Source organism: Bombus pyrosoma, linkage group LG13, assembly GCF_014825855.1.
Source record: "Bombus pyrosoma isolate SC7728 linkage group LG13, ASM1482585v1, whole genome shotgun sequence".
NCBI classification, from domain to species: domain Eukaryota; kingdom Metazoa; phylum Arthropoda; class Insecta; order Hymenoptera; family Apidae; genus Bombus; species Bombus pyrosoma.
This window is the reverse complement of record NC_057782.1, coordinates 8,359,117-8,379,999: the sequence shown is the minus strand read 5'-3', so window position 1 is coordinate 8,379,999 and position 20,883 is coordinate 8,359,117. Positions and strand designations below refer to the sequence as shown.

The following is a 20,883-nucleotide window of genomic DNA, read 5'->3' as shown; positions in this document are numbered from 1 at the left end:
TGGGGAGAGTTATTGGATAATTTACTTATCTCTCACTGAAGACCACATTAATATACACAAAAATAACTTTTTTCGTTTATTAAACAATTATATATACAATTTAAGTAGTATATATATATACATGTAAAATTGATAGTAACTATATACTCGTTACTTAGTATTTATACATCCCAATGTCTCATTCGTAGTTTCAAATTTTATGAAATGATATTTATTGTAGACAATTAATTTATAATTTCGTAATATTAAGTTTTTATACATATTTGTAGGAATACATATTTCAGAAAATATACAGTTTTTATAAGAATAACAAATAAAAAAATAAAAATCATATAAAATGATATCTGCGAAGAATGTTAATAGAATGTATTGTTTCCGTAAAGCAATAAGAAGATTTGTTTATCAACGTAAACACATGTATGATTTGTTACGTATGTATGTACTGTAACCTAATCTTTGACGAACTTTAAGCTGAGGTTTGCATAAGCTATCAAGATATTCAACATGTAAAATATAAAATTAATAATTATTGTGCGTGCATTATGTACGAGATACATGTATGTCTATCAAATATTAACGCACAAACAAAAGCTATATTGAAAGAGTGAACATTCAGTCTAAGCATATAACTTGTGAAAGGTTAGATATAAAACGAAACATAGATAAAAATGCTGCTTAGACATTTTGAAAATTCACTGCATACTTGTGTATTAAAGTGCATCATATGTTCTGTAAAAATCACGCATTTGTTCTACAAAAACAAATGTCAAGACAGTATGTGGACCTAGACGAGCATAATAAGGAAAGAAACCTTTCCACAATGAAAATATTCCTTCATTTCGGCACACCTGAATTATAACATCTACTGCACCTTTAAATTCTGGTTTACCATCCACAATTTTCATATTTTGAATCCTGCAAGTCATTAATAATGCAAAGTGTGAAAGCGTTTTCATTAACTGTTTCACTAATTTACTTTTTTTGAAACTTTACCTTGTTTTAGCAATATCAACTGGCATAGAGGCAGTGGTAGTTACTAAACCTGATATCATAGAACTTACAAAATGTAATGTGATATTGTTTTCAAAATATCCTATCCAAATATATAAAAAAACATTATCCCAGTGTTAATCATTTGATTCTTACTTATTTACATGTTTACAAACCAGTGTTAAGTAACATTTCTTTAGATTGAGAATATGATGCCAATTGAGCTGCATTTACAACCATAGCCCTTCCCATTGTTGGAATAGTACCTCTCCACAATGCTAAAAAGCCCTCCTCTTTGATTATTCGAACTAATGCATTAAATGCATTTTTATAATTGCGTCTCTCAGCTAAAAATACATCATTTCTAAGAATTGGAAAACCTCTGTTCAATATTCAACTAACAATGAGCGTACCAATAGGTAGTCTACCATCGGCAGTCATTCTAATTAATGCAACTTCAGCTGGAGTACCGACAAATGCTCCTACACAACCAGCAGTACAACCTATCAATACTTTCATTATAAAATTTGGTTGGCTGTCTTTTCTAAACAAATATCACAAGAAATATTAAATGACTGTATTTGGCACATGGTACCTTTCTTTACATTGGCCATGTTCTCAATATACATGTACTCACGAAATTAATTGTGACAGCCATTCATATGTACCAAGTCTTGTAGTTGTATATGAAGCTTGACGCAATAAACCAGCAGATAAGCCTGCATATAAAGCTAAAGCACCCTCATTTTTTAAGATTGAAGATATTACATTTATTGTTGATGTCTTAGTACCACTTAGTTGCATTCGATTTTTTATTAAATCTAATGGTTGAACAACACATGTTGCAGCCATTCTAAAATAAAGTAATTAATTAAATTTAGCTTTCTAATCATTGATAGTAAAGTGGCCATGGAACTATTCCTATATAGGAAGATATGAAAGCTAATACAGACTCTTATGTAAGTTGTAATATCTATTTTAAAATATCATCAGATACAAATATTTCATGAAAATATATGCAAATACGTTAAATTTATTTTTTATAGCTAAAATTAATACTTGAATCAAAGCAAGTGTTCAGACAACTGTCTTTTGCTTGAATTTCCTAGAATGTCTATATACAATGTATATTGTGTTCTTAATCAAATGAATGAATTAAGATGATAAAAATAACAAACCCTGCTGTTCCCCCAAAAAGGAAGTTTATTGAAGTTGGCACTGTCTTTTGATTACTCATTTTAACAATATTGTATGACACTTATATTGACAATTAAAAGGAAATTTTTAAATTAGATGTTGCCTAAAATGTTGTAGACGCGAACGTGATATTTACAAAATTTTAAAAGCAGAAAAATAAGCACCAGCTTAATATAGACTTGTTGAGAGCACTAAAATGATCTAAATGGAAGATTATCAAATATCCGAGAAATTCCATCCTTCGCTTAACCTTTCCCATACCAGCCCATACTGAATTATCAATTTTTTGTATTTTAGCGACATCTCGTAGCACAAAGTTACTTGTCATATGTACCACACTTGATAAAGAATTTTGATAAACTCAACTATCATTGAATTAAAGCGATAATAACGACTGTGATAACGACGATGATAAAATAATACCGATAATGCAGAATTATTTTACGTAAAAATTGTTAATTATTAGTTTAATAATGATAGTTTAATTTTATAAAATTTTATTATTTAAATTGCATTCAAATTTCAAAAAATTTTTGAATGTCGACTATCGATAATAACACACATCCATGCATATATATGTACATACTTATATATGTATTAAGAGAGTGAGAGAGGGGAAGGGAGAGAGGGGAGACGGTCACTTCAGATGTAAAGAGATAATAAAATCATGAAAAGAAGATAGTCTTAAAATTTATTAAGACGTGTATAAAAATGAATAATATAATTTAGATATTACGTAATTTTTAATTTGTTACATTTTGTTATAAACGAACAAATATATTCCATTGGTTCAAATTCAAATGAATTTAAATTAAATTTTTAGTATTTCTTGTCTTCATTAAATAATTAAAAAATTATTCAAAAAATGTTGTCTTACTAATTATCATGAAGTGGTCTTTCTATATTCAAATTTATCATCAAACGAATCTATATATATACCCATACAGAATTTCTAGAAACACGATAGTTAATTTCGTAATACTGTCTCACTCCCTTTATTTTGGTGTAAAAGAAAGTAATAGAAAATAACAGAAAACTCACCATTCGTGGAGAGCTTCTTATTGCAGGTAGTGACCATAAGAGACGCAGATCCTAAATAGCTGCCATAGAAGAAAAGATATAGTTTAATAAATTATAATTAATTATTGTTTTATGTATTATGTAATTAAATATTACACGTGAGAACCCGTCATTTGAAAGACGAGTGAAGAACGAAGAATGAAAATTGTATTTAAAAATAGAAGAGAGAAAATTATGAAGCAGAAAGATTTGTTGGCATAGGCACGTCAAATTTCGAGAATTTTCGCATAATAGCTGCAATGAAATTATATTTAAATATTTTTCAACATTACATTGAATATTTGAAAAAACACACCACAATCACTTCGTTTCCTTGTACTGAATGTTTTCTTCACATTTCCGAACACTATGTATTTCAAATTCGCAAAATTTTTAAACAATTTGTTAAGAAATTTACGGAGACGAAAAAGTCGCGTACCGAATTGGTAACTGAAAATGTGAGGTCATGTGACACTACGTGTGACATTCAAAAAGTCGTGCAAAAATATGAGAATATGGGGAACACTTTGATGGAAAAGATTGTTTAAACTGAATTAGATATTTATAAATGTAAAAAATTAAATTAAAAATGTAAACTGTATTTTTCTCATTAGATTTATGTTTATTTAATTTTATATAATTTTCATTTTAATAATTTATGAATTTTGTTGACTTAGATAGTAACCCGTCCTAAACTAACGTACGTGTGCAGTTTCCTGCCGATGCGACGCGAACTTTATTAGAGTGATTTGTGAGTGTGATTGGAAAAAGGGGATGACAAGCAGCTGCAGCAGGACCAACAAAAAGCACTTGAGAAAAGCTTCTTTTCGTGGACAAGTAAGTCGAGTATGATCACGTAACATACATAATATGGTTATAAATCCGTATAAAGTAGAAAATATTGATATATATATATATCGATCAAAGAGTAGAATATACCACGATCCTCGTTGCAAGTGCGACGCCAATGATACCTACTTTGTTTTGTAATATGTGGCTTTCTTGTTCAGACAACGATTAATTTGACGTATTTATACAAAATATACAGAGCTATACGTAATATTGATGTATCTTTTTGAAATGCAATATTATAGAATAGCACTGAAGTTGAAAATTTTTAACGTATGCATAGTTCGGAGAATGTGTACATACATATATATTATGTATGTGTATGATTTACGATAGAAATCTTTATATATATATGAATATCGATTATGTTTTTAAGAATCTTGTTCTATATGTAGTCATTTGATCTTTTTCGATACTTGATTCATTGTTTCAATGCACCCGGGAATCCTTTTGTATCGAAACATGTCTGGGTAACAATAAATATATATAGTCGAGATTCGAGATCGTACCGTTGATTCACAACGATATGCAAATATGGCGTAAAATGGTTGCACTCATAAAAACGAATGGAAGCCATATTGAAAAATATTCCGTTACTTGTTTAACAGAGTATTTCGATATTTTAAATCCATATGAGAGAAATATAAAATAATATTCAAAAGTAACATGCGATTACACGAAAGAAAAGTTTAGACCAAACATTTCTGTAATTATATTTATTTCTTCTTTTTTTATAATGAGACGAGTGAACAAAGAACCAATTGTACGATACACACTGTACAGTAAGCAGATAACAATATTTACAAACGTCTGAAAGATTTTAGCAGGTTGACTCTTCTTTTGTTAATTGTATTTGCTGCTCAGTTTTTTGTTATACCGAAAAGAATAATATGCACATTAAATTAATAGTATTTTTCCTCTCGAAATAATTGATGAAGAGTTCGTACGTGTACGATAGGCGTATTTTAGCCAAGTTATTTAAAAGAAGATTACATTTCGAAGATTATTTATTAACATTAGTATTTTCAAGATCCCATCAATCGTAATGTAATCATAAATATATTCTATCATTTTCGAATTATATGCCTCTCTTTCTGTACAATATTTATATTTGCGATTGATATAACATAATTCGATATTTGACGCCCCTGGAAAACTGCACTCGACAATTAGGTATAAAAACGATGTAAAATGTTTTGTTCGGACAGTATGTATGTATATGTATTTTTTCACGATTCAATCTGAATGTGGCTTTCAGAGGTGTTTTGTAATTTGATATACCAAGTTTATACGGAAAATCATAGGCGTCAGTTACGTAGAAACCATATTCCTAGATTCTAGATTATCTTCGGTATGCAAGAATAGTGAGAACAATAAGATTTTATTTTAAGGCCGTTGATTTAAAGTTTTCTAACTAGATTGGTTAAAAAGTGTATGATAAAAAATTTAATTAAATTTAGCTATACCTTTGATAATTTGATATTTCTTTCCTTCTATGTTTGGCATAAACTTATTAACCAACAATAAGTTCATACAGGGAAGTGGTGATAGTATACATACGCCTGTATGTATACGTGTATCCGTACATCTATACATTAGATGCATAAATTTATGTTGTATCATATCAGACATAAACAACAATTTTCTTTTTCCTCTTCATTCTCAATCTGATAGTTGAATTAAAATGATTATACTGTACCGTGATTGCACGGTTTAGTACGTTATCCTTAAATTTCGTCAACTTGGAGCACAGTGAAATGTGCGTTAAGGAATAATCATATTTTGTGCTTACTGACATTTTCATAAATGTTAAGATGACAAATGTTTCTTTCGTAGTTAGTTTCTCGGAGAGTGTAAAAAGTAGTAGAATACGTGAGAGTAGGTTAAATATTACAATATGTTTAGCTTGAATTATAAGGTGAGGAGCATAGAAATAGTATAACAAAATATATGAAATATTTATAAAACAGCTGCTTTCATTGACATTTGTGAAATTATGATATAATAAATACAAATATCGTACTTTACACGTTTTATCTCTATGATGTAATATATTCGAACGATTATTTTAGAAAACATTGGTATTGCATCATTGTTTGTGCGCTCAAGGAATGAGAATGTAAGTAGGTTAAACGATTGATCATCTTATGTTTCAATTTTTGTATTCGTTGAAATCAAATTGTAGGTACTGAATCGTGGATGGCCGATATCATAAGTAGACGAATAATTTTTTGATGTTTCACAAATGACGATGAAAGATGAACGAATACAATTGTCGTGCATGGCCAAAGCCGTGCCTTATCACATATTTTTAATAGCGATATACTATTTACATTGAATTTGTTCAAGAAATACTTACAATCGGATACATCTCCCGCGTAATAATCTCGTATGATACATTAATTTTCAAATTAATCATTTGAATAACCCCCTTCATTAAAGTACTTGTCTTACCTACCTTGAAATCAACATCTTTACTGCGATGATGAATACTACTTTACAATAACTACTGTCTAATTTGGACGTCAGCGGATACATCGAAATCTGTTGTGCATATTATTGCTACGCTAAAGTTTAAAACTTCGTTCTCGCCGATAGATCTTAAAGTCTATTGAGGCGAAGACTTTGCGATATTGAACGTTGAACGTTCTTCTCACATATGTGAAAGTGAAAACACGAATGCTCTTAAGTAATACGTTTTGCTGATTTATTTACAGCAAGATTACTGCAAGAGAACATCTTTAAATAAACGACATAGTTTCTGCTAACTAGGTATAATCAATCACAGCGACACGTATGCGTATGGAATGACAGAAGCAACAATTTTCTATAAAAGAAAGTAGATTTCCAACATTTTATATCGTTATCCGAATTTTTTTTAAACATCCTCGATAATAATATAGAAATTAGTTAAAAAATACCTTTTCAAAATATCTTTTAGATCATGAAAAAATGTACCAACAATTCACTTCGCATACGATATATTTTTTAGATTAAAATTTATGATTGTACACGTATTCCATTCTAGAGATTCGGATCAGACGATGAGATGTCGAGTCCCTCAATAAATGTAAATGTCTCTCGGATGAGCAAGGTTATAGATATACTCGTACGTGTATTTATAGCTTATCAATGCTGGCGATCCTCTCATTTTTCTCTCTTTGGACATGTTTCGTGTCGTAAAAAATTCTTATATCATTGCTATACTATACAGAAATTTATTCAATTATCGTAGGATTGTTTTTGGGATGAAGACAATGTCGATCGTTCGTTGCTAACTATCGATTGAATTCAAGTATTCCAATCCGTAAAAAAATGACCAAACTGTTGATTCTAGATTTCATAGGAGTCGAAATACAGGTGATAAAAAATGAACGAATTTGAACACTTAAAATGAGTGGTTTTGCTTCTCGTTGCTCTATTTTAGTCATGAAATTTGTCTTTTGCTCTTGTCTCGTGTACAAACATCTTGCCTTGCTGGGTTACGTGTTCTTCTAAGGCTTATAACCCTGATATGTTTCTGGAAACGTTCAGCTATCAAAAGGATCGAATTTCAACGATCGAGATTCAGGAAGTCGGCGTAGAGTGCTAAACGCTGGATATAAAGACGCGTTCTCGGCATCGCCGGCACTAAATCTGTGCGATAACTTGTTCTCGCGATCCCACGTAGAGTTTGTTGGTTTATATAAACGAGGAATGTGTCGATCTCCATGATTATTACCGTAAACGAAATCAGCGTTTCCTGAAACAATAACTTTCCTGTATATTACAACTTTTCAAAAGACTGCAATCTAAAAATTTAACTCCACTGTTCTTGTGTCGCTCATTCTTCGCAATTGTATTCCTTCCAGTCACAACGACGAAAAGCTCGATATTTTAAGAATACTTGTAGAACTCATATTTTAACTGCTTGCACGTTTTTCGATAATAAGTGAAAAAAGAAATTAAATTCGAATGGTTACCTTGCGCGAGAGACGGTGATTGCGGCGGTGTCCCAACAATAGGTGACAAGGGCTCGTATGGCGGTGGCGGAGGAGAAGATGGCGATGGTGTAGGAGACGGTGGTTGTCTCAAAAGAGTATCCGGATCGAGTTCGAGGATCCTCAGAACTCGTTGAGGATTTGCTCGAATCCAGGACTCGAACATATCCACAGGCCAGTCGGTTTGCGTGGATGCATCTGACATTCTTCTAGGTGGGTCCCAACATATAGCATCGGGCGGATGAGACGAACTTCTCGCCAAAACGCCACTCCCACGACTCGCGGGCGTTGGCAAATTTGGATTACTTTGAGGCGAACACGCTAATATTTGCAGAGCTTGAATGGCATTCCTCACCTATTTTTATACGAAACAATCGGGAACGTTAGACCAGTTGAGAGTGGAACGAACGTTTACCGCAATATTTACCTCGTAACTCAACGTGGCAACGTCTTGGTGTAACGTAGAAAATTGTGTGTCGAGTCTCTCCACCGATCCTCGAATATGTTCCTCCATTGATTCTTGAGCGATTACCTGAGCCGCTCTCCCTCTTACTAGAACTCCTCTTCCGGTTCTTCTCGCTTCTCTGTAGTCATCCCTATTATACGATGTAGGATATTTGAAGAATTTCTTATGAGTGAACAAATATGGTGAAAGCTCACCTGAATTTAGCATGTCTAGGACTCGTCGTATGTAAAGGCGATTTATTTGGTGGTGACAAAGGTGAAGTCTCCCCTTCGTCAGGCACATTTTCGTCGTCTTCGCTAATCGATGGTAACGTTAACGATGGTCCGTTCATATCTGACTCTTGCTAAAGGTAGATAATTAAGAAACATTCGTATGAATCTTTGTTTCTTTTACTCTTATTATTTCACGCTGTCAATATGAATATCGGGTTTCAGAAGCTTCATGGAAACAGAGTTTATAAAACGGTAGTATACGTAATGTTTGTTTCAATCAATAATTTGCCATTAATTTGTACATTTTGATATTTTACTGTTACAAGAAACGTATAGAAATGTCCAGATACTTTTGTGCGGTATTTATTACACTAGTAGATTTATGGGTTGATTTTTCAGAAAGCTCTTCAATTACACTGTGATATTAAATGTTAATAGTTACCTCAGCTTCGTATCCCTCTCGTATATTGTAAGTGAGATCATGTTGTATGTCATTTGCAAATTCATGCTGATACTCGGGATACAGTCGAAGTACCTCGACTAATCCATGCATATTTATGCATTTCAAATCACAATAAGTCAACGCTTTAACGTCACAACTTGATTTGACTACTACGTCCGCGGCTCCTCCGCCACCTGCTCCACCACCGTTACTGCCGTGTTGCAGATGAACGTTTATGTCACAACCTACTAGATCGCCTTTGCCTTTAAACGAAATCAAACACCTTGTGAGATTTCAGTCCTGATTTTTCCAATATAATCGAAACTACGAACACTGTGATATCGTACCTAAAATCGCGACGACCATGTTGTTTTGCACAACTTCCATCGAGCCGTTGCATAAATAATATATGTAGGAAAGTGCATCTCCTTTGTGAATTAAAAATTCGCCAGGGGCACAAAAATTATTTTTAATGCGAAGAGAAAGCAGTTTGAGACAACCCTGAGAAGCAGCTTCGAATATCGGTAAATTTAATATTTCGCGATGTAAATGCATCGAAACGTCACCCCGCAGTTCCTCGGGAAATTGTTTCAAGGTCTAAAAGCAGTAAATCTCGCGTAATCTTGACTAATTGCGAATTACAATACGTTTGGCAATTTTATATGATACAGCGTAATCGAAAGGCTCATAATAAAGATCTCTTGTCAGATTTTTCGATCTTTTAGGTAACAGATATCGAAATACATTGCATAGATATTACAACAGATCGTTAGAGTATTCTTTTGGTTGCCTGGAAAAGAAGAAACGCGAACAAGAATCTTTTTCTTTATAAGCCTTTGAATCATAGCGTTCACGTGATTGATTTACCTCGTGTATATCGATACCGTGATTTAAAGACCACATAGTTTGGAAATAGTCTTGCATTCGCTGTTTCAGTTCTTCGGGGATCTGATGCAATACGAAAAAATCCTTGAGATCCCGCAGTTTTGTTTGGTATAGCGATCTTCTAGAGTAAATTCTTTGAATAATCGCTGTCACGTTACCAAACACGACGGCATGCATCAGAGCTGTAGCATACACGATATGTACAATGTGGAAACATTTTCTATCGTAAGTTTTCCATTCAATGTTTATTCCGTATTAATTAATATTATTTCCCCCTAATACACGTGTATGCAAATTCTTATATTGATTAAATACGCGTGCAGCAACTAATAATACTTCGTTAATTAACTTGAATAATTAATTGATAATCCTTACGGAATAATATATAACATATTGATCGATGATGATTACTGACCACCAATGAGCATCGTGCAAATGGAGAAGAACTTTTCGGAGAATGTATTGGCCGACACATTTCCAAATCCTACCGATGTTAAACTACTGCACGTAAAGTACAACGCTGTGATGTAACTTTCCGCGTGCGTTACATTCTCCACGGAGATTTTTAGCTTTTCTGCCAGTGTGTGAATCCAGCCTGTAAAATGCGTCCGATCAAAATCGATTTGAACGTCAGTAGTTTATTCTCTATCAAATATTTCTATAATTGTCGCGTTCATAGAATTGCGTTGTATGTTCCCTCTCAGCTTTTTTTTTTAATCAGATATTATTCGTTTACGCGAACGGATTAAACAGTAGTGTATTAAACAGTATTATTACGAGAGTATGTCTAGAGGCAAACGTCTGCAGTTAAGTTATGCGATACACTTTCCCGTAAGAGAAAAGTTTGTAGACTAATACGACTACAGTTTCAACTTTCTCCGTGCATCGATTCCATCTAGAACGTAGTGCTCTCCAAAACAAAATTCCTTGAATCGAATCATGCAAGATCAATCTGTATACTTAAATACGTAGACACGGAGCTTTTTATTCAAAATGTACGGTTGTTGCTTAACTCTTGCATAGGCAATCAAACTGTTCGCGCATGATGAATATCCCATTATCCCAAAACTTTCTATTTCTTCTTCTTAGAATTCTATCAAATATTATTTTAAACGATTTGAGCGATAAAGTACTTGACGTTGCAACGCTGCCCTGCTATGGAGGCATCTTTGGAAAATTCTGATCATTTCACAAAATTGTAATAAAATTTAATAGCGTATTAAAAAGATCAATAATGCAGTTATTAGAGAATGTAATAAACGCGACCCGGGAAAGAAGCAATTGTTTTATAAAGCACTATCGTTCGCAGCGTTGATGGTTAAAGTTGTAAAAAGTTACGTCTGCTAACGACGAATTGATTTTTTAACAAACGCCGCCTGCTAGCTTGGGTGATATAGAATTCCACGCTAGAGTCGCTAGCTCGTGTTACTCGCACATTTCTGGTGCAGCAATGCGATAAACGGAACCTTATCTTATTTATGTAAAATATACAGATACACGACGTACTAAAAACCATATGAAAACGCGAGAAAGCTGTCGTAAATGCCGAAGACCGTATGTGCTTGCGCAAGAAGCACGTAAAGAAATTTGAAATTTTAATATTTAAAGTTTTATGCGGGAATTTTTATTTGTTAGTCGCGAATTGACGTAATAAGGTGGAAAGAATAATTCCTAAAGCAATTTCATAATATTCGTATTGATTTTCGTTAGAGCGCGTATGAAATTGTTATGGAAAATTTACAACTACCTTTTTGCGCGAATATTCTTTTGTCCATGTAAATGTTAAAGAGGAAAGGATTATATCTCGACTCGTAGATATTCAAGCGTTTCATTGAACTTAACTTCAACTGTAAAAGTTTCGTGAATTTGTGTCTTATAAAAATGATATTATTATATGAAGATGGAACTTACCGAGATCCCAATCATCGTCGTTTCTCAACCTTTCTTTTTCCGCGATAACGAACCAAATGCAAGCCAACCAATGTGCCACCAAGATGAAAAAAAGCATTAACATCGTCAGAATGACGGCACTGTACTGCGAATATCTATCCATCTTTTGAAGTAACCGCGCGAGCCTTAATAATCTTGTCAGCTTTACTAAATGAATGTTACCATGTCCCGATTCCTATGATAAAAGATGCTCTATTAATAAACATGAAATACGTTAATCGAAGTATTTAGATCGATGATATTAGTTGTAATTCGTTTCGATGCTAAATATGTACATACTAATTTATCGAAAAAATGGTATTGTAGCAAATCGATGTCGGATTTCCATATGTTAAATATCCGCTTTGATAATAACTGACGTTAATTACGTATTCTTGTACACACGTTATAGACTCACGACGACTAGATTGTACCATTCATGTCGAGATATGTCGTTCGATTCAAGCTGATATGTGACCGTGTTCCGGAGAGAACGCGAAGCTTGGAATCGGTATGTCGTTCAATTTAATAATACGCGGACCTTCCCTAAATGAACTTCATTCATAACTCGTTTTCAAATGTACAAATAGCGTATCGTACACGTGTCTTCCTTACATTTCTCAACAGGAGATCAACATCCAGAGATTTTGAGTTAGAAAAGAAACTTTATTATTCGCAATCGAGATACGGATTTTACAAGGCAATTTTAAGTTAACTTGCAGCTTGCAACACGGCTATATTAGTACGCGTAGTATAAAAGTTTCAGGGTCGAGCTATCTAAATAATTTAAAATGGTTACGAATTACTCACCTCGCCGCTGTAAACGTCAGAAGCATAGAGAAAATCGAAAGGCAAAGCAGCGACAAGATCGACGAAAAACCAACCCTTTAAATAGTTCACGGCTATACTTTTGCTGTTGCTGACAACTTCACCTTTCCTGCTTACGTACGTTGTCCTAAAGTTTAGAATGATATCTGCGGGAAGACGTGTGATTTTAACTATCGTTTTCAATGTTTAACCATCGCTTTCGTTTTCGATAATTCTAATTGAAGACCGGAGGAGGAAAATTCGACAAAAGGGTGAAAATCATGCGTTTAACTTTAAAGTGAAGTACACAGACGATTTTGGTAACACGAGATTGTTCGACGAGGTACCGAATCTTAAAACTGTTGCTCTGTAAAAAATGTAAAACGTGACCTATCGTCTTTCTCGCTTGTACTTTTCAATTAATTCTAATCCTACAAACTTTGATCATACCACAGAATAGAAATTTTAGCGAGTAGAAACATCGAACCTCTGTTTGTGTTTTGATCAAAGAGACAAACTACTCTCGCGATCCCTTCCCTTCCCTTATTGAGTTTCTCGATGCGAAAATGCAGCGCGTTAAGGAACTTTATTTCCGCAGGATGAACTGCTTTTAATCTCGTTAGCAAACAGGATTTCTATCTCAATATTCGCTCGTCATACTTATTTACGAATTGGCTAAACGAGCCCAAGTAATTTCATATCGAGTTATGCATACGAATACTAGGTTTTCGAATATAGATAAATTGGATGAGAGGAACGATACGCATCGACTGATAAAATCCTCCTTTCACAGGATGTTTTAACTTTCTCCATCTAAAATTCATCAGTATATTTTTCTAGACATAAATACGAAATACGAAAATTTCATTATAACATAGACGTAATATAATACGATTTTTTATTCGACTGGACGTTGTGAGAAAATCAGGTTGGACGAGTTTAAACTGCCCTATATTGTACTGACAAATAAAATTATGATTTCTATCCTCGAAGAGATACGATCTCGTCGAACACCAGTGAAGAGTTCTTACTTTGGACATCGTTATTCGATATTCGCTTTGAATATAAATCAATTCAGTGTTTGCAAAGCGAATGTCGCATTACTTGCGAAAACTGACTCAAGGGGAATTCGCTGCATCACGAAAATTGAAATAAAACCGATATTACTAGCACGGTAACGGAACTTCTTGTTTTCTTTTGTATATTGGTCTTATACGAATAAATAAACAAATATATCGAGATTAAATTAAATTTCTCTGCATTCGCGCGAAGAAAATTGCACTGAATGGGGCTAGTAGTTGAAACCAACGATTGTACAAGTATAAGGCGGATTGGAAACAGGGAAGCGAGGAATCGTTGCTTTCGAACTTAACGAGCTTCTCGAATTACCAATTGGACGAGAAGAGTACCGTTCGCGTTCCTTTTTGGCTGAATTACTTTAAAAGCATCGCCAATCGATATATCGAACTGTCTCCGATTAGTAATTTTAGGCTGATTACGATAAAGGTCTGTTCTCTCCTCGGTCCTTCAATATTTTAAATCAGTCCCGAATGAGACAAATAAGTTGAAGAAATGATACCCACCGGTTATAAAGAGCGCTTCGACAACAACGTCGCTAACCATCGTAGGCCTATCGATGTTAATGAAACTCGCGTTAAAAGGGACGACGATCGCCACGTAAAACGTCGCAAGGAGTATTAACCAGTCCCAGCAAGACTTAAAGCCACCGTAATGGCTTAGAATGAACTGAGATTTTTTGATTCCCGTCGTTTTGTATTCTGGCAAGGGTGGTGCGGTGGAATGCAGAAGGTTCTATAATAATAGTACATCATACGTGAAAGCTTTCTGTGGTAGGTAAATGTTCAGATATTTTTGTAAATCGCTAAATGTGAATGTAAATATAAGGGTAAACCTTGGGTTTGCAAGGTAAATGAAATGGTTGGAGCTGTTCTTAGAAGTGATTAAAACTGGAATGGTAGCACTTACATTATTCAATTTAATTTTGTGCTTATTGTCCTGTTTGTAATGGCCTGATAATTGATAAAGGACGGCGCGACTCCTTCTTCTGCCATAATTAGCTGGAGGCGCTTCTGGATCGAGACCGCCATTTGCATCTGAAATATAATTGTACCATCGCCGTATATACTTTACTCTTTGTACAGTTTAAAGCTGTACGCTGTATGCAGTGAAGGAGTTTGACGAAGAATGTATATTTATATTTAATTATTTATATGTAAGCGATAACGTGGTATCGGTTAACACTTTTTTTCCTTTGATCTTCGATAACTTTTTTTGTCGGGAAAAAATAGCGTACACCGTAGAAATACCGCCCATTCCTATGGGATACGTACATACGTAGCTTTTCTAGGTCAATTTTGTAAATGACTAACACGTGCAATGCCATTACGCGTAAATTCTACAAGAAAAGCAAACTATTGGAAGCTTCTGATTTGTGCTCTTTGGTGTCTTTGCTTTCATAATAATCGTTGCATTAGGTATTTACGTGCAGCGTGTAGCGTGATCGCGGTGTAAGAAGCACGAAACGTTAGATACGTTGAAAAAGTATGTACATTGGGAACGTTTAATCCATACCCGATGTATGGGTCCGTGCTCGGATACTTTGGAATGCAATTCATCAGTCACGTCGATCGAAATGCATTCCAGAGAAAATCGTTTCGTCAGACTGAGTTCAGCAGCGAAGCTTGGCTAGAACTCACCACTATCGTGCAACTCACACAGCTGAAGGTTCTTCGTGTGGGTGATATCCTTATGCGAAGCCAGAAACAGAACGACGTCGCCCTTTTCATTTTTGATCGGAACAATATCGAGCAGACAGTCGAATGGACTTCCTGCAATCAAAGTCGCGTTCTAAATCTCGATTAAAACGTCGATCATCTGAAATTTATAAGCAAAAACGCTTTTCTTCCTGTTTTCTCTCTTTTCTTTTCTTTTCTTTTTTTTTTTCGTTCTAGCTATGAATTTTTCATTTCCACTGTCAATGGTTCGAACGCAAAAAGCCAATAGTAAAACTCGTATCGGAAACATAGACAGGTGGTGTTGTACAAACACGATAGAACCGATTTGATCCAATCGATTATCTTGATTAAATGTATTTTGCTGCACCTGTGTTATTTTTGCATGCATTTACATCGTACCATTGTGACCAGTAACGTTAAATCCCACTTTTTCACCATTATTACAAATCACACGATTATTTCATGTAGCAACATTGATATTTAATCTCGGCGAATAAAATTCACGAGATAGTATTTTTACATTTTATTAAAATATATTTACATGAATAATTTTATGAATCTTTCAGTGAATTTTTCATTAAATGAGTTACAATCTATATGTTTGCCTATGTATTGTATCATCGTTGAAAAATCAACGACAATGCGAAGATTTTTATGGTGAAAAATTTCAGTAATAATAACTTTGAAAGATAATTTCAGCGTAATTAAATAATAAATTATTAGAGCGTTAAAACGAATCTATTCGTGCGTAATATGTCATATTTGGTGAAATCTGGTTTTGCCAGGATATTCCACAAATTGGTTTCTAAGGGATCAATTTGAATTACCATTAATTAGGAGAATTATCTGCATTCTGTAACCAAATGTTAGATTGCTAAACGTTGGTAATCACTCAATTCCTTGCTTGGCGAATTGAATGTCTGTGATTGAAATGGATCGTTTTCTAACGCGGAAGAAAGAACGAACGAAGCTTACCGGTCTTTTTATAGAATACGACTTCCATCTTCAGCTCTGTTTTGCTCTCGAGGCTCTTGTCGATCATCGCTCTTTCCTCTTCTTTCGTTTCCGGGCCATAGAGAAACTTGCAAGCGCAACCCTTTTGCATGATTTGCGCTCGCGCGAATCCTGTCAGCTCGCAGAAACCGTCAGAGCAATAAACGATCGGGTAGAGCGACGGAACCTGTGCATTTCCCAGCACAAAGTTGCTGTCTGCGAACAAAGGCGAATATTCCATTAAAGCAAACAACTACAATAACGTGGTTTCTATTTAATCTTTTCTACTTAACTATCTATTTATTCTCGAGTTTTCATTATAAACTACATACGTCGAGCGTATACAGTACAGTACGTCAGCAAAGTATTCTTTTATGAATAGATCATGTGTATCATAAGAAATATTTTATAAATTTTACTGCTACTGCTACAGCGACGACACTCGGAGACGAAAATCGGCTAACGGTTGCTCGAAAAAGGAAGAAAGAAAATATTAGTTAAACGTAATGATTGGCCATAGATTAATCAGATTAATGTATAAATCAATGTGACCGTCGTCGTCGAACTTTGCCACGCTCGAGCCAAAACAATTTTAAATCGCAGTTCGTTCGCTACCCGTGGCGAAGTTGCACAAGACGCGTATAAATAGAGAGGTCTCTCCATGATCGTGAACATTATCTTTTTGAATACAAGGATTATCGGGTCGCAGCATCAAATCGAGTATTTGTTACTAATGGCGCACGGTATTAGTAAAAAGAAAAGTTTTAATCTCAGAATGCACGAATCTGCAAAAGCTTTTATGCAAATAAAAGGTACAAGATATTTAGACTAAGAATATATTTCGCATAAAACGGTGACGAGTATACGATACACAGCAGCACTTCTGGCAAAAATATGTTTGCAAGCAAACAATAATTTCAGTTTTATTGTCAGAAAAGCTTGTACTTATTTATATCGTACCCTCTGTCGTATGTGTTCGTTGTTATTTCCCGTTAGCGAGAACATGGATCTTGCCAATTAACTTTCCATACATCGCGTCCATTTTTTCGATTACTCTTTATTTCACAATTTCGTCATATTGAAAAAGAAAAATCGGAAAAGAAAGGAGAACAAAAGTCTGATTGAACTGTCGATTAGCTTTAAATAAGCGCAAAAAAGTAAGTGATACGTGTGTTTACGTCGAATTTGTTGGTGAAAGCAATTCGACGAAAGTTATAGTACCTCGATATATTGCGTATGTTATACGAAACATTTCGAATTTTTACTTGCACTTTAACGAGATGAAATTATCATAATCACATTGACAAAGTTTGAAACGGATATAAAGATGTATACAAAAGTTACAAAATATTTATTGTAGATATAATTCGTTGAGATCACGATATGTATATATGTTTGCAATAAATATCTCGTAATCTCTATGTGGATTTTCAAATTGAGCTTAAATTTTGTCGATATAATTATGACGAATTGATTACGATGCTAATGAAGTCTCAAAGTGTTTCATATAACACACATATTACTACACGTGTAGATACATAATCGTTCAAATACTTTCGCCACACTACGTTCTTCCGGAATACAATTATCGAAATTGAGGAAAGTAAACAAGATTTCGATGATTACGTGAACGTAATGCACGCCTGCATCATATGGTGGTTCATTGGTTAATAGCTTTGTCAACGTCACTGACGTCACGCATAATTTCTTTCAGGGTAACGACGGTGCTATTTTTAATTTTACGCTCACCCCTGAAACACTTTCATCTTCCCACAGCCTTTTGTGAGACTTCAACTCCCGACGCTTCCTTGTTTCTTCAAAATAAAATCAATGTCTGTCTGTTTATCAAAGGGGTTCGGTCCAATTTCATCTTCTTTTAATTATCATTAATTCCTCGACGAGTGTATTTAAGTTTGGATTTTTAATTAAAGTATGCTGGTGAATTGCTCGAGATAAATGCATGGACAGAAACTTTTTTCTTTTTTCGGTGAACGATCACGTCTAAACAATCTCGCGCAATTTTTTAACGGATCATGGTGATTGACGATTAAGCCACCCTTTATGCAGCGTGGAAAATAGTGATTGTCACATGTTCGGTAGGGAGTTCAGTTACGAAGGGTTGTAAGATAAAAATATGATTTAGGGGTAAAGTTTAAATATTAATTTATTTTAATTTGCTGATCATCTTTTCTTATTCGTATCGTGTTTTTTTTTTATCTTTGATTACATTTGGATTTAATTCTGCTGCAGTCGAATTTTCATGTCCGAACTTCGTTCTCGTTTCACCGTATAAAAAGATTTCTAACGATCTAAGAGAATTTTCAATATGAAATCAAGATTAAATTCTCTTGAATTCGCCTGCAGCTTTTTACACCTAAGACATTTTTTAACGATAGAACTCAGGATTAAAAACGCGCAAATAAATGTAATTCGTGGAATTCGTAATTACAAACTAATTTTGATTCGATAAAATACACGTACGTTTGACCAAGATTCAAAATACGATTAAAGAGCCAATGCTTCTTTGAAAACGTCAGGATTTCTACGCATTTGTCATGGGAATGGTAAATTGTAATTATATCTGATATATACAGAAGTATCGTATAAAGCAAACGTTTCTACGATCTCAGACAGGATGAGAGGGATAATTAAGCGAGAGACACAGCGGGTTCGCAGTTCCTCTTTAATTACGGACGTTCTTCACAGACCTTATTACATGTGCTTTTCTCCTCGGCTATGTTTACTTATTTCTAATAAATATGTATGAAATCGTCTTTCGAATTTATAGTTCTGCTGTACGCAGGTACACAAACATGTACATAGGTATACGCGTAATACGAAATCATCGTTCGAATTTCCAGCTGTACTATTCACAGGTACACTAACACGTTCAAACTGTCGGCTACGAGAACGACAGGGTTTACGATCACATCGCATCAGTTGCTAAAAGCGGCGTAACACGCTACAGTTTCAGTCGGATCTTGACAAAGACTAATGGAGTCGATTGTCTTGCTTACGCTTAGGAACATATGGAGCATAGACCAGTGCCAGAAAAATGTTCTATTATTCTATTTGTTCTAAGGAATGAAAATCTGAAAGAACGTTTGAGTTTCTTTTAAGAATTCGCAGGTTGACGGATCGCTAGCAACAAGAGACACGGCTGTCTTTAAGCTTGCTTGATGACGATACAAGGACGCGTATGTAAATAGGAGTTTGTTGCAGTTTTCTAAATTCGTGCGAGAAAAACTCGTAATCCTAGTAAATAAACCGAACGTCGTAAATAACGAAGGAGCACGGTAAAAATAGCAGTAGACCATGAAAAGTGCATTTTAAATAAATATAGATTTTATGATGGTAGCTATGCATGGGAGAAAATCTGCATCGAGAAAAACAAACAGGGAGAGAAGCAGTGCTTGCTTTTGTCGAATATGCGAGAGTCATATTCGACTATGTGAATATCTCGAACGTTTGTTTATCGCCAGTTTTCTCTCTATGTACGTTCCAAAGATTATGAACGTGTATTTGGTGCATATTATGTATTTCTTACGCTTGGGTGTTAATTAAATGTAAAAAATGAGCACGTACACAGGCGCAACTAAACCGTTATGAAATAGGAAGCGCTGTTTTATCCCGAGTGGGATTTCAATTTATCGTGTAATGGTCAGTTATCTTTAAATATGGTATTATCTTCGACTGATTAATTAGTAAGCACTGTAAAAAGAAAAACGAACGAGTTAAAATAATTAAAAGGAATAAGTTATATCAGAAGTTTCAGTCGTCATTTTTTTTTTTTTTTTTCATTATTAGCTACGTTCGAATGGATAATTATGATAGCTCTTTTTACATTCTCGAAATCGATAAAAATTTCATAATACCTCAAGTAGTTTATTAGAAAATACACCTCGTATCTATAGATTTACCGTAGGGTTACAGGCGTTGTTTTCAGAAACTTCCCAATGTGCTTTTTTTATATAAATAATTTTCCGGCCACTTTTGCACAATATACCAGCCTCCTTTCACAGGCATTAGAACATTTACGCGCAATTAGGAACCTGAATAATCGTTAGAGGATTCATAAAATCTTTAAAAATCGTTGCATCGTTTGAAACTTCCAGCTATAGAAAGTCCACATATTTCTATCGATCTCGTTAATTATGTATAATTATCATTTGTTCTATAATTTTTGCAAACAGTTTTCGTTAAATTTTACTCTATGCTTTGAACCGTTATCTACGCAAAGCTAAAATACTAATCGTTTTCCACATAATCTAGGTCGTTTATGGTGTTCCGTACGCGACCATTATGTGCCCTAATATCA

The 20,883-nt window shown here is 34.3% G+C and overlaps 2 protein-coding genes across 4 annotated transcripts in view; both read right to left on the bottom strand.

The window, feature by feature from the left end:
• Positions 1-53: 53 nt before the first annotated feature.
• On the bottom strand, positions 54-2,469 carry LOC122574101 (mitochondrial 2-oxoglutarate/malate carrier protein-like). The gene is made up of 6 exons (XM_043741254.1): positions 2,169-2,469; positions 1,628-1,843; positions 1,404-1,534; positions 1,167-1,337; positions 994-1,093; positions 54-915 (listed from the first exon to the last, which is right to left on the bottom strand). The coding sequence occupies exons 1-6, from the start codon at positions 2,225-2,227 to the stop codon at positions 711-713; spliced, it is 882 nt and encodes a 293-aa protein (XP_043597189.1). The 5' UTR covers positions 2,228-2,469; the 3' UTR covers positions 54-710.
• A 2,346-nt stretch (positions 2,470-4,815) lies between these two features.
• LOC122574341 (potassium voltage-gated channel subfamily H member 8) overlaps positions 4,816-20,883 on the bottom strand; it is a 29,197-nt gene continuing 13,129 nt past the window's right edge. Inside the window, exons 3-16 of one of the 3 annotated variants that reach the window (XM_043741845.1) lie at positions 16,548-16,781; positions 15,534-15,665; positions 14,803-14,930; positions 14,400-14,628; positions 12,820-12,983; positions 11,992-12,205; positions 10,496-10,675; positions 10,063-10,262; positions 9,543-9,792; positions 9,196-9,458; positions 8,736-8,884; positions 8,503-8,671; positions 8,058-8,430; positions 4,816-7,837 (exon numbers count right to left, since the gene is read on the bottom strand). In XM_043741845.1, coding sequence (XP_043597780.1) covers positions 7,626-7,837; positions 8,058-8,430; positions 8,503-8,671; positions 8,736-8,884; positions 9,196-9,458; positions 9,543-9,792; positions 10,063-10,262; positions 10,496-10,675; positions 11,992-12,205; positions 12,820-12,983; positions 14,400-14,628; positions 14,803-14,930; positions 15,534-15,665; positions 16,548-16,781 — 2,897 coding nt within the window. In that variant the 3' untranslated portion in view covers positions 4,816-7,625. The remainder of the gene's footprint in view (positions 7,838-8,057; positions 8,431-8,502; positions 8,672-8,735; positions 8,885-9,195; positions 9,459-9,542; positions 9,793-10,062; positions 10,263-10,495; positions 10,676-11,991; positions 12,206-12,819; positions 12,984-14,399; positions 14,629-14,802; positions 14,931-15,533; positions 15,666-16,547; positions 16,782-20,883) is intronic. The other 2 variants (XM_043741847.1, XM_043741848.1) reach the window with 2 other exon arrangements.